Source organism: Onychostruthus taczanowskii, unplaced genomic scaffold (genome assembly GCF_017590055.1).
Source record: "Onychostruthus taczanowskii isolate IOZ18803 unplaced genomic scaffold, ASM1759005v1 scaffold29, whole genome shotgun sequence".
Taxonomy (NCBI): Eukaryota; Metazoa; Chordata; class Aves; order Passeriformes; family Passeridae; genus Onychostruthus; species Onychostruthus taczanowskii.
Window position 1 is genome coordinate 6,125,142 of NW_024500239.1, and position 14,693 is coordinate 6,139,834.

The 14,693-nt window shown below is 40.5% G+C and overlaps 1 protein-coding gene across 1 annotated transcript in view; it reads right to left on the reverse strand.

Annotated features, from left to right (window-relative positions):
- Positions 1-14,693, reverse strand: part of AHRR (aryl-hydrocarbon receptor repressor) — a 62,655-nt gene that overhangs the window by 19,100 nt on the left and 28,862 nt on the right. The window contains exon 3 of the mRNA XM_041408138.1: positions 7,016-7,116. Within this exon, the coding sequence (XP_041264072.1) occupies positions 7,016-7,116 (101 nt within the window). The remainder of the gene's footprint in view (positions 1-7,015; positions 7,117-14,693) is intronic.

Below are 14,693 nucleotides of genomic sequence, written 5' to 3' on the forward strand. Positions count from 1 at the left end.
TCCATAAAAAAATCACTGCAAATTTGCAAAAGCTCTCAAGACTGGACACAGTCTAGCCTAGACCTGTTTTCTTGCTCATCACTTCTTCTTATTGAGAAGATGGCAAGGCTGCAGCTCATGAGCTTTCCTGAACTGAGAATGAAGAATATACTGAAAGCAAGTGTCATCTGTGAATACAGTTTAGGCTGCTCATTTATAATTTCACTTCAACCAGTTGAAGACAAGACAAGTTGAACAATGTATGATTGCAATTATTTTAAGTGTATATCTGCTTCTTCAAGGTTTTGGGGTTTTTTTTGCAATACATGACTATGACATCTTCAAAAAAGCTTCCTGAAAAGCAAATGCAGAAATTGGTATGAAACGAACAGTGTATTATGAACGCCTTGTTGCCTGAATGCAAGAAGTCAGTTCTAGCAGCAGATTAAGTCCTGGTGCATCTATACGATGCAGGGCTCAGGTACAGGTACCAAACCTATTGACTGGTGGAAATAGTTGTCAAGGATTAGCTCTGAAGTCAGTGAGAGGAAAAAAAAACTAACAGAGCTGAAACGGGAGAATATGTTTTGTTGAGGAGGAAGTTATGTGGCCACTGGACTGTCTCCAAGAGGCACCGAAATAGCCTGAGCAGAAACAGAGGAAGCGGCTGTGAAAAGTGAGTCGGGTGGAGTTGGCTGTGATGAACAGTCTGGAGACAGCAACAGCGGCCTCAGACTCAGAGCTGCATCTGTGCCAAAGCTTATTGATTCTTCACCTTAACGCTATGGACGGACAGCTGCTCTGGTCACTGGTACAACTGCAATTTCTCAGCCAGCCCTCCTCATATGACAGCAGGTTTGCCTGTCTCCTGACAAATGGAAGACACTTCTCCTGATGCCAGCAGCAACAAGAGGATGATAGCTGTCTCTCCTCATCACACACCTGCGCTGACTGCCCGCTCCTCCTGCTCTGTCATACTGAACATAGGCTGCCTGTCCTGATTTTCCAATCCACTCCCAGCTTGCTCCCTCTCAACTGTAATCAGTAATTTTGTGTTGGAGAAGATAAATACTAACTCTCATCAGCCCAACATGTCATGAAATCTGAAAAGAAGCACTTACTGGCATTTTCCCATTTGCAAAAAGGCTCCACAACAAGCCTCTACAGAAGTACCTATTTTTCCTCTTCAAATCCCTCCATAAATCTCTTGCAAAAGTCCTGGCAAAAGTCAAGCTTCTCAGACATTATGTGTACTGGCAATTGTGGTTACCATTTTGTTCATTATTTCCACACAATTTTGCCCATCAAAATCCATCTTCTATCACTTTTCTCATGGTTAGGCTGAAAATCTGAAGGGAGGGGATAACACGATTTTGTTTTTCTCTGTCCCCCTGTCAAGTCAGATGGTACCACCTCCTGTATTTCTGAAACCTCAGCACTGTGGCAGCATCATGATTGTTGCACTCATTACAGTGGCACTAAGGACTGGAGGAGAGAGAAAATGGAATTTAGCAGTCATGGCTTTTCTATCCAGATTTGTTAGAGAAGAAGGAAAAAAAAGAAGAAAGGAATAAGCGAGAACATTAGTTATTTGTCTAAAGGGCAAGAGAAGGGATGTTTTTTGCACAGAGCTGTGGCCATGCCAAATTTCAAGTCTGGATTTTAGAAATATGCCTATTTGAAAAGAAAGAAAAAAAGGATCAGGGCCTCTGAAGTGTTCCTTTGTGTTATGCCTAGGCTTAGCAAGAAGAAAGTGAATATATGCATGTGATAAAATAGCACTGCTAACCTCATTTATGGTTTATTTTAATGGATAAATTCCCTGTAAGTCATCCCAAGTGACTAATGTCAGCTTAAATCATGTCATCTAAATTACTGGGAGAAGGTTCATGTTTGAAAACAAAGGAAAGTAAAAGTGTTGTTTGGGTAACTTTAAAAAGTTGTATTAACTGAAAAAAGGCACTAAGACTATGAGCTTTTTATGAGAATTTCCTATTTTGATGGTCTGATTTTAAACCAGTTAGATTAAGAAAATGAAGCATTGTATCAACATCTATCAGGATTTATTTTAAAAGGACTGTGCTAAGAGAGAGTCAGCACTACGAGAAGCTGAAGAGGGATTCCAGACCAGAATAAACCAAAAATATCTCTCTCTACCAGTTTTTGATTTCTGAATCTTGTGCTGTGGTCATAGATCCATATAATCTCCATGCACTTTGTTGGACTTGCAATTTGCCTTTTCAAGTTTAAGTTAAAAAATAACAGGAAGAGGAAAAATCTATTGCTCTCAGACTGAAATTCAAACTGGAGTACCTTTTTCAAGAGCACAGTTTTATCAAGAACCGATTACATAAATCAGTTTGGAAGGAGGAAGTGGAATTACACTAACAAGTTTAAAAAAATGACAGGAAACCAACTGGGAAAAGGGTTTCCTATGTTATTTCCTTATGCAGAGTGAAGAACAGCACCAATAGGATGTTTCTAATGTATCATTTTCCAACTCCCTCGGAATGAAACTTGAACTCTAGTTCAAGCTGTTAGTAGTGGCCACAGGGAGATGCATTTCAGTGCCAAAATTTGCACATTCACCTCTCCAAAGTAACTCCCAGAAAGATTATTATTTGCATCCATTTCTAAGGTAGCAACATAATGTTAAATAATAAGCTTTAAACTCACATTGTGTCAAATCCTAAGTCATTTGCTTGCATTAAAACTTTGTTTTTCATTGGTTTTGATTAAGACCTGGGGTCCATTTGGTATTAAAGCTGTCAAAAGATGACCTCATTGACTTTGGTGGGAGCTACCAAGTTAGAACCAGAATTTCCAAACCTGTGATATGGAATTAAGAAATAATCTATAATGGACTTGTCTGGGTGAAAAAGGGCCCATTCTGTGTGCTACAGGATCTACACCTGATTGTGCTGTAGCTTTGCACCAGCAGCCAATACCAAGCACAAATGGTGCTGGTTCAGAAGCTAAATAACCTGAAGTGCCTCACTAGTTTTGCTGCTTACAACTCAAATCAGCGAAATTCCTCTGCATGCTTTGGTGGAACAAAACATGGACGCTCAGGTTGAAAAACCCAACTTTATATGTTTAAGTAGCTAATGTAATGAAGTTAGGATTATTAATATCAGTGGAGAATTATAATGGTTGCACCACCAAACCTACCTTTCATGATTTTGAAGGTGTTAGTAATTTATTTATTTTTTAAGTTAAGGACCATATGGCTGCGATTTTAAGATATTTAAGATGCCAGGCACCTCAAAGTCTTTGTTTAAAAATTTAAATAAGTAGTAAGCTCCTCCATATCCTTCTGCAGAACCTTCCTGCCCTCAAACAGGGCAACACTCCCATCCAACCCTGTGTCTTGTGAGAATGACTAAGGGTGCCTTTGATCCCCTTATCCAGGTCCTTGATAAAGGTATTAAATGGAATGTACAGCGTCACTGAATAAGAAGTACCAGGACAGTCTTATGACTGGCATCTTCAATGCAGCCATAAAGAAAAACCTGAGACAAAACCACAGGAATGTGATTCTTGTGCCCTGAAGCCTTAAGAGTAGAAGACTCATGGAAATCTGACCCTGAACTGTACAAAAGTGTGGCTTGGAGCATCCTGAGAAGCAACATGGATCTTCTCTGAAAGAGTCTGAGCTGCCAGTGAGCATGGAAATGACAAAAAAAGCCATGTCTGGCCTTTATCAATATTCATCAGTAAGAAGGGAGCATGATAGAACCAGGCAGTCTTACTCCACTACCATCTGTTCAGGAGCTGCCTGCATTTTTGCCCATATTTCTTTATATTTATTGTGACACTTTGGTTATAAAACACTATTTTCACACCTGAAAAGAATTACGTCCAATACGTCTGGAGACAGAGATGCCACGAACCCTATGCTTCAGCCTACAAGAGCATAACAGAAGACCAACAAACATAATGAAGAAGAGAAGAAAGTACTTGAAGGCACATCCTTAGCAGCAAGGGTTGAGACAGAAATTTGAACGTCAATTATTTGTCCATGACAAGCAGAAAAATTGCAGGAGCAACTGTGAAGTGGTCAATAAAGCCCAAGTGACAATTTTAGCAGGGTGCTGCTCAGTGAACAAGTGCTGCTTACCCAAGAGGCAGTGTTGGAGGTGACGCCTGATTACGTGTCATTAAGAAAGCAAGTCCATGTAGAGCCTCCCCCTTAACAACAGTCATTTTATTCTTCCAGGGATCCATGAATAGTGTAACACATGACAGTTACACAGCCCTTTGGGATGGGCAATTTCCTCCGCCATAGTGTAGACTCTGAGTCTGGACTTAAGATTACGAGCACAACATAGCTGGGGGGAAGAGCAGGAGGTGGCTAACAGCCATGAGATGAATCCTGCAATCAAGGCTATTGCCTAGATACCCACCAGTGATTCATTATTTTTCCAAGTCACCATTTTATTGTGTTTCTCCACCCCATCACTCCATAAACTCTATCTGGATTTGTTGACTGCCAATACAACTTATTTTCCCCTTTTTCTGGTTATGGGTTTGGCCCAGTGTTCCGTCAGTATTCACTAACAGGCTGCAGAAACTGAATGTGCCCCTTTTCTGCCAGAAGACATGGGGCACAGGGGTTGTAAAACCACCTGTCTTGGAAAATATTTTGAAAGTGCACAGCTAAAAATCATTACTGCAGTCAAACTGTTGGAATGCAAAAGCTCAAAGAACAGTAAAGATTGCAAGAATGGGACACATTAAAAAAAACTTTAACAAAATTAAACTTTGGTTCTTAGAGACTTGTCTGTCTTCCCTTTAAAGGGAAACAAAGATGGCAAGCAAAGTCTCTAATCCAGAAGAAATTATCTTAAAGAACCAAAAGAAATTATTTGTTTAGATACCTGCTGTGCTCCACTAAAAAGTCTTTGATAAAGTGGTATCATTGTTTATTCTGTTATTGTTGATGAAAGCTATTTGATTATAGCTGTAAAAAATCTCCATAAAATCTTAAATAAAAAACACATGTTGTGGCAGAAGCCTTTAGAAATAAAAAACATTTTAAACATATTTTGAAGACAGCCTAATTCCATTGTTTTCTTTCAAGCTGAAAGGGAAAATACTGCATTGTTCCAAAACTCAAGAGTCCCAGATACACTATTTACCAGCAATTAAATTCTTGTTATCCCATATTTCTCTCCATACATAAAGCAGAGTGACTATACCCACTAGGAAAAAAAAATAAAAGCAATTATTCTTGATTTTCCATTAACATTGCACTCGGGAACAGTATTATTCATGAATATTTTGGTGATTATTCTGGTTTGTATTATATAAAGCAGAGGTTGCACAGTGCAAGGTGTTGTCATGATATGGAAAGTGGTTTTCAACACTTTCAACACACAAAAATATCTTTTGAGAGCAAATAAAGTGGTCAGATTCATAAGACAATATATAAAGAACAGCAACCACAGTTTGCTTCTTCTTGGAAGGAATCAGAAATGTGATATTTAATTAAAATCCCACAGTTCCTAATAACCAACATGGTGAATTTGGTTGAACATCATAAAACCCCACTTTTTTTCATGTGCCACAACCACTGAATGAGGATCCGAGCCAAACTCAGTCCTCAGAGAACATTCCCGACAAGACCTAAGGAAAACTCACCCTCTTATTCTAGGTCAGACATGCCCATAAATGAAGCCTGGCAAGTACATTCAAACTAACATGCACTTAATCATCCAGTTAATGATCCTCTTTAAGTATGACCCAGGATAAAATATCTCCCCTGTATTCAGAGGGAATGTGACTCCTGCATACCCTGCAGTAAGCAGAGCATATTTAGCAATAGCAGTCTCTCATAACCTGCCCCAAATTGTGTGACAGTGTTCTCTCCATGCACTCACAGCAGTCTACTGTTTGAGGATGCTCAGTGATTATAACTGGTGGGCATGTCATCTACACACAACAAAACATTGACTAATTAGAGAAGACCCTTGTTAAAATTTATATACTCACCATATTTATCATTTATTGTACACCCCGTATTCCCTATTCATTGAGAATGGAAATGGCTGCAAAATAACACCTGACAGCCAAACGTCTTGTTTTGGCAGTAGCAGTAACCTATCAGATGCCTCTGTGTTACTTGCTTTGAAATCTAAAATTAAAATCTTCTAAAATATTTAGAGGAAGGAAAGCAGGGTGCCAGTTTCCATTCCTTAGACTTGAGTAACTTATGGGATTGGATCTCATATTAAAATGTGTTTTAATTTAATAGTATTCAGCAATTATTTGCTGGAGGCTACTATTTAATTCACATTTACGTGCATCTCAGGGCTGTCATTAAAACACAGTTTTTATACTATGAATATTATCCTATCCAGAACAACTGTAATATTAATCACAACATATGTAATCTTAATCACACAGGAATTTCCAGGGACCTCAGAGTATAAAAGGCATTATTACATCATGTGTTTGAAATGCAGATGTATCTGGGATGGACCGCTGGGCTCTAACTGGTTCAGTAGTTCACAGCAGCATTAATTCTTCCTTTAAATTAATGGATCCAATCCTCAGTAACAGCATGGCCCCTCTATGCCAATATAAAGTCAGCCTAAAGGGGATAAAAATACATAGAAGGGATAACTTTTGCTGACACGGTGTGTGTGCAGAACACAGAGTTGAGGAAGTAGGATAAACTAAAATATCTTAGAATATTCTCAGTTCAGATGAGAAACCGGGAAAGCTCATGTCGACATCCTCAAAATATGGGCCAAGTAAAATAAACCTAAAAGTGAAAAATAACTGTGAACTGTCCTGCTGGGGTTCACTGCTAATTTCAAGGATCCAAGCAAGGGTGTAAGGTGCAATTGCTGAAATGGACACTGACTGTGACTGTCACGAATGTCAGTCTTGCTCTTGCAGGAAATGTTCACAAGCGTGGCCCTTGAAAGACTCCCACCAAGACTGACTGTTTGTTCAACGCTGCCCCAAATCATCAGCCCAAATATATCATCAAACTGAATAAATTACAGCCAGCATTTTTTTCACTCACTTCTAGTAGAAGTCCACCTTCTTGTACAGCAGTCTTGTTAGGTATATTGTCTTCTTTTATCGTTTGGCCAGCTTGCTTCTTAAAGTGCTTTTCTTGAATGGCTGTTGGAAAGAGTTATCATCAATTTAGAAATCATAACGATTAGGGTTAAAATTGTTGTTTAGGCATTTAACATGCATTGAATTTAATTGGTGGTTACTGTCTTTGTGGTCTGGATCTCAGTTACTGACAACTCTCTATTCTTTTTTTTTTCTCCTTGTGCTGGAGATAGATACATATTTTGCAGTCCAGATGTTTTTTTATATGAAATATCTATCACATTTTCTATTGAACATATTTTTTCCATTAGTCTACTCTACATAAAGCAACAACCAAAACCCACAGGAAAGAAACAAAAGAAAGTTAGCAAGTTGTTTTGTTTGTAAAAATATGTATTATGACAATACAGAGAAATGTCTATATAGCTCAGAAGAAAAGGGAATAAGTTTCTTATTTTCAGTGCTGATCTCCTGACATCAGATTATTTTTGGTCTCACATTACCCTGTTCATTTCTACAAGTCTCAGCCTAACTGTAAGATTCAAGGAAATGTTCTTAAACTGTTTCATTTTTACACAGAGTTTTCAAGTTTGTTTTTAGCATGTCATTTACTCCATGAAGTTAATGAATATTTGTCATTATAGATTAAAATGTCATATATTTTTCCTAATAATAGGGAAAAAAGCTTATTTCTGATTAAGCTTTCACGGGAAACTCGGCTGGTGAGTGCTCTTCCTTCACATTGCTTGATCTCAAATGTCTTTGAATGCTCAAATTCTTCCTATCAATATATCCTACAGAAAAATCACTGAAATATGACCTCATTTCTGGGGATAATGAAAGAATTTCTGAGAAGGCTGGCACTACATGATCATTGTGCTTCAGCATCATCTAGGGATCACAACAGGAACCTGTCTTTATCACTTGGCCAGTAAAAATTAAGTCAGCTTCACTCCTACTTCCAGAGAAGGGTCATACAAAGACCCTGGTAGCAAACAGAGATCCAGTTTTCTGTTTTTTCTTGTTTTCATGGAGAGAATGGGAGAGGAGGGCATCCCAGTGATATTATCTGTTTGATACACATTTTCCCTTCCAGCCAAAAGGGAGTGGGAACAGCCAGAAATTATTACTAAAACAAAAAAGACCCCTCTGAAAAAAAAGCCAAACCCACACCAAAAATCCCAAAAAACGTCAACAACAACCCAGCCAATCAAAAATCCTCCCCAGCAAAAAAGGGTTTAGGTGGCAGGAATAGTTTGTACCAAACCAGAATAAGAATAGGAGACAAACAGCAAGCCCTAAAGGTCCTGAGCCTGTTCAAGAGTTCCTTATCAATTTAACAGCCTAGTAAGGGACTGCTGCAGGATACATCAGCATTTTACAGTAAACAATGGCAACTCAGAACCACACCAACTGAATATTTGTGATGGCTTTTAGCTTACATTGTAAATATTTCCTGCAAGTGATAATGTCGGTCATTAGCTCAAAGCAATTATCTCAACTGTATAATTAGATGTAATAAATCCCTCCCCTGGGCATGGGAAAGCACATCAGGAAAATCCCAAGCTGCGTTAAACAGATCCCTATCCATATTTTCCAGCCAAAATAATTTTGGGAGTTCAGACTTGTAACCTAGGCTGCTGTGAAGAGAATATACAGATTCTTAAATCTTCATTTCATTAAACTTTCATTTTGGTGTACTATTTAAGCTAATAGGAAATGGTTGCTTTTTTCCCCCTGATCAGCTAGGCCTTCTGCTAGGCCTGTCTATAAGAACAGACATAGAATCATGGGCTCATTTAGGTTGAAAGAGTCCCTTAAGATCATCAGGTCCAACCACTAACCCAGCACGACCAAGTCTGCCACTAAACTATGTCCCTAAGTGCCACATCCACAAATCTTTTAAATACCTTGTGACAACAATTTTTAAAAGTCCAACCCCTATTCCAATGGCCTCTTCCAGAGTTTCCCTCCTCAGAAAAGATGTTTTTGTAATTACTGACATGGTGGTTTGTGGTCTTTGCTCAGGTTAAAGGACAGACAGGGAGGGGTGAAAGGAAACGAAGGTTTATTCTTTGATGCGCTCTTTTGGTGTTGAGAAAATTCCATCCGTTCGAACTTCATCGTTAGTGGAAACTATTATTTTATCCAACTGAGCGGGCCAGAGCTCCCTGCCTGCTTGTTAGCCTTCAGGCTCATACAAACACAGCATCAGAAGCACAAGAGATGTTTGTTCTGCAACTCGTCTGGCTACTATAAATTCCATCTCCAAATGGAAAGCATTTTAATGTTATTTTGCCAGTTAGAGTTACCCATATGTTAGGCCACACACATCTGTTTCATGGCCTGCCCTTCTCACTGGCCTGAATGCAGGGAGACCCACTGCACCATCAAAGAAAGGCAAATAACACCATTGCTCCAAGAAACGAATGCTCTCGGAGATGGGAACGTTTGCTGCTTGCACTCGAGACAGCAGAGCAGTCACTCACTGCTCACTCTCCTTCTGCCTCCCCACTCTGGAAATACTTGATTAATCTACCCACGGCTGGGCTGATACTGCAGTGACACCTCAGGAGAGAGGTGCTGGTGATAGCCTGTCACCTGGAGAAAGCAGAGCAAGACAGGCAGAAAATCAGACAGATGCTGAAAGAAATGAGGAAGAGGAGGAAATGCAAGACATGACAGGCAGATGAGGGAAGCTTGCAAGATGTTATCTGACTAGGCAGAAAAACAGGGAAAAGAAAACAGAAGAGTCTAACAATACCCCTGTCACCACCAAGAATCATGAGAGAGAACAGGACAGCAAGTTTTGGTTATGATGGGTGGCTTGATAGAAAAGACCCTGATGCCAGGACAGCTGTGATCAAGCTTAGACATCTCATAAAATGGTGTCCCTCTGGAGCAACAGCGAAGTCTATGATGAAAACAAATGAGGGCTTGAAGAATGCAGGAGTACTGTCTCTGGTGGGCAGGGAGGAGCAAATTGTCTGAAAATAAAGCTGAAAAATAAAAAACAGCAAAGGATGACTCAGTGACCTGAGGGGTAAACGCGCTGCTGGAGTTCCCATGTATCAAGAATGGAGCAAGAGAAAAGCTGATACTTCAGGCAGACTAATGAATGCTGCTGGCTGTAAAAAAGAAATAATAAATTGAGAGTTTTAGTTTTATGGATCTTTAGACTTTCTATGGGAGAGGCAACCCTTTCAATGGTCAGCACAGAGCACTCATCTACCAGGTTCAAAACCGGCAAACTCAAGAGATGGGAAGTGGTAACACCAGAGACCGTTCTCTGAGCACAATGCATCGAGGCTGCACTTCCAGAACATGAAACAAAACAGAAGATGGAGCTGTTCTGCCAAAGAAGATGAATGAGCATATTGATACCATAGTATGATAAATACCAGAGATACATGTACCAGGGCTGACAGTTTTGCAAGGTCATGCGATCTGGTGTGCATGGTGCAATCCCATGCAACATTAAAAGCCAACAAGTCTGGAAGTGCTGGGTCCTACAAAGGACAACACTGTGGAAATACACAGGGCAAGGGGACAGGGGGCTAGAAAGAAGAGGAAGGAGAAAAAAAAAAAGAATAAAAAAAGAAACAAAATGGCCAATGCAATTTCCTGGAAAACAGGTCAAAGATTTGAGGAAATTTTTTCAATTTCTAATCTGAAAGCGGTGAAAGGAGTGGAAACCAAAAAAAAAAATGTAGAATTAGAACTGACAGCTAATTAATGGAGAAAATAAGTCCACAGAGGAGACTATGAGATTGGCTGAATGAGTATGGGATGGTCTCAGGTAGTGCTGTTGAACCTTTCACAGCTGCACTGTCTCTGCCCAGAACAGTGTAAAAACCTGAGACCTCTTTCAAGCCTCCAGTTCTGATATGAGCATTGCTATCTGCATTTGCAAACACCTTGGCTTGAAAGCCAAATCTGGAATATTGTAACGAAAAGCTGCCTAACACAGTCTATAGAACAGACGTTCCCTTTGCCCCAGAAATTACAGAACATTTATTCATTGCAGGATACTCTTAAGTTCAAAGGGATGGAGATTTCAGGAGACTCACAAAACCATACTTTTTAAACCCATGGGATTACATTCTCTGGAATGTTTCTGTACCTCATCCTGCTTGAGCACAGCCTCATTCTTCAGAAAATAATTAGCAAAAGTAGCTGCTAAGTTAGGCTGTGTAACAGTCTAACATGGGGGCAGACTGTACCCCAGGTGCCTGCATCAAGCAACAGCACAGGCAAGAAATGAGCAGTGAGGGGATGCTGCTTCTGAACTGAACACCCTGCCTGGGTTCGTTTGAGCTGGAGGAAGGGGACCATACAGTCTTCTTCAGATTCAGGCTGGTGAATCAGTTTCAAGCCCCCCTGCAAGGGACTACCGGTTCTCTCCGATGATGCCCAGGGGAAAAATTGTTTCTTAAAAGAGGCGGATGAAAATACCCGAATCCAGACTGCAGGTTCAGAGACACTGCTTTAAGCATGCAAATCTTACGTTTGGTAGCTGTTACTCGAAAGGAAGTGAGAGCAGGGTCTCTCTTCCTGCATCTTCTAGCTGCAGGAAGAATCAGCTATGCGTGTTACTCTGAATACTAAGAAAACAAAACAAACTGACTCGGAAACACTCAGTATGAGCAATTCTGCTTAACAAACCTAAAGCCATGAACTGAAATGATCCGTTTCCTCTGGCTGTGTTACAGAGAACACCAAGTGACAATTAGGATGGGGGTCATTAGATGAACACTGAAATTAAAAAATACGCAGCATAAGGAACTGTTGTTATATATTGCCAAACAAGTTGGAAAGGACATTTGCACAATACACAGGTAGTACAAGTGCTTTGGGAAAGAAATCAGCACCAAAATGCATAAAAGCTGAATAAAGCTGTATGGTGCTTGATCCTGTTGCGGAGGCTACCAGAACGCCAGATGAAATTACGCTAGCAGTAATGCAGAGTTTTTCTTCCCAACTTAGCGGTTTTCTCAGTCTGCTTCTTCTTAAGAGATGCTTTGAAATCTGACTTCCCTTTGAAGTTTCTCGAGTACAGCATGACATTTATTTAAGGTACAAACCGAACCCTTTTGCTTTCCAGATCCCATCCGCTCTTTCTCGCAGAACCACTCTTCCCCTTTCCCAGCGAGCCTCATCCATTTTCCCCCGTGCGAGAGGGGCATCAAAGAGATACCACCACCGGGCTGCCCTCTTTTCCCCGGGGCTGTGGGGCCAGCTCGCCCCCCTGAGCCCCCCAGCCCGTGTCCCACAGCGCCCGGAGAGCCCTTTTGAAGGCAGGCGAGGGGGAGGAGAAGTCCCCGCTGCGGAGGAGGCAGAGTGCTGAGTAACCCCGGCCCCGCTGTCACGCAAGGCTCGCCGCCTGTCAATCTCCCGGCGGCTCTGACAGGGCCCTGGCCGCCGTTCAAACCCTTGCGTGCGAGCAGACGAGCCACATTACCCTATGAAGTATTTCATAATAACAACAGCTGTTAAATATTGATGACTCCTGGCAAGCGCTGAATGCTTTTCGAGAAGGTTAAGCCTTGGTGTAATGGAACCTAATTCCTCATTATATACTGTATCAGATATCTGGAAGTTGCCTAAAAAAAGCAAAGGAGCTTAGAGTAAAGGATCAGAAAAATAACTCTCGTGCAGCGGGGAGAAGGGAGAGAGAGCCCGCTGTGCGAAGGGCGAAGAGTGTTTCCCTGGAGTCAAATCCCTTCACAAACAGTGAAACACTGCTGGAGCGATCATCAATACGGTTGGTTTCACTATATTCCACTGGAATATAGTTTCACTATATTCCACTGGTTTTGTGTTTTAAGAAATTTTTGCAGATCACATGAACTTTCTAAAACAGTGATCCAGCTGCCAGTGCTGCCTGTGTGTGTGTAAAAGTACACGTGGAAATTATTTCTACAGAAACGCAGAGAAAAGAGGGGAAAAGCTCTCATTCCTATAGTTTTTCTATAAACATTAGCTCTGAGAGATCTGGCTCATTAGAAAATTTAGTGGTGATCTGACAATATACTAAGGATGAAATCTCAGACAGGGTTTCCAGCAGGCAAGAAAGGGAGAAGAACGAGCCTCTTGCCTTGCAGAAGTCCTGGTGTGCTTTCCTACAATTCCCAGAAAAAATCCACCATCTTCTTCACTCTATCCTCTAAAGCCCATCAATCTTATCTTTTCCATCTTGATCTAACTGTTGAGCAAGGTTGTGTCAGGAACAGAATCAGTTTGGGGTTGAAATTCACGATCAAGAGAGTCCTTGGGATGGAGGTGGTGTGATGTCAGGGCAAGCAGCACTGAGTAGTCCAGCAAAAAGGGCAGCATCAGAATGCAGGTGCAGGTGAAAGAAGAAACATAAACTGGGGACTTCTTACAGAGGTGAACGAGTCAGGGTATTTTTATTCTTGTATGTGAAAAAGAGGTCTGCATGCCTTTGGGAAATAGAATTTACATGAGGCAAGCTGAGAAGCTAAGAACAATTGCCTGCAAATGTTCAATTGTGCTGCAGTGCAAGGAGTTCTGAGAAGCTTTAGGAAAGTGGTTCACCTGTGGGGAACCCGGGTCTGTTAACTGAGTCAGGACAGGGAATCACAAAAACTTAGGAAGCTGTAGGTTGGAAGGGACCTTTGAAGGTCATCTGGTCTACCTCACCCTGATCAGAACAGAGCTAACTTCACTTAGGCAGGTTCCTCTGAGTGTTTGAGTATTCCCAGTAACGGACATTTCTCATTCTCACCAGGAAAATCTTCATTATTTAATTAAAAACTGCATTAATTTTGTAAGATAAGGAGTTCCTTAATGTTTTAGGTGAATGAGCATTAGGGTATATTCTGGATGGACACTTCCTGTTCCCACAATTCTTCGTTTCCAAATGTGTAGAGTAATTTAAGAAATGCTGAGAATGGTAAAGTGACTTTTATAAAAAGGAGAATATGCAGAAGGAGTTATTAACTCTTCTTCTGGTTTTTGCTGGTTTATTCCATCTGTATCTCATAAGAAATCACATTTGTATGTCAAGTTTAAATGTAGCCTGGGACGATAACTTCTCCCCTGCCCCATAATTTCTGAGGGATCACAGATCCAAAGAAAAGCTCCATGTGAGACAAATTGTGTGCTAACTATACAAACAACAGACTCAAAAGAACTTGTCTAGAAAACACATTTCTTCTCTCTAGCTTACTGTTGCAACCTTTCTCTCTTCATATGACTCAACAGATGATCTCCTCAACAGACAGCCCCACATTGTGCCTTGGCAAAGGAGATATTTTAGAGATCTGTTTGCATCACTGTGAGTAAATATTTGAGCTATCAGTTGGTCTGGTAGACTATATTGGCTACAAGACTGCTGAAGACATGCAGTCCTCTGAAATTATACCAGGATATGACTTACTCCAAGTAACAGTCTTCCTGTTTGTCTTCACAATTCCATTTTATTTTCTACTACATTAAATATGATGATTTGATCTCGGAAATTTTTGATTTATAGATTCAGTCCTGGGGCCTTAATTTTATCTGTGTACTATTCCATTCTTTAATTAAGCTTTAATATGTTAGCTTGGGTGAATATTTGCTTGCACACCCTTGTGAATAAACACATAAAAGGTAAGTAAAACTGGGTTATTCTCTCA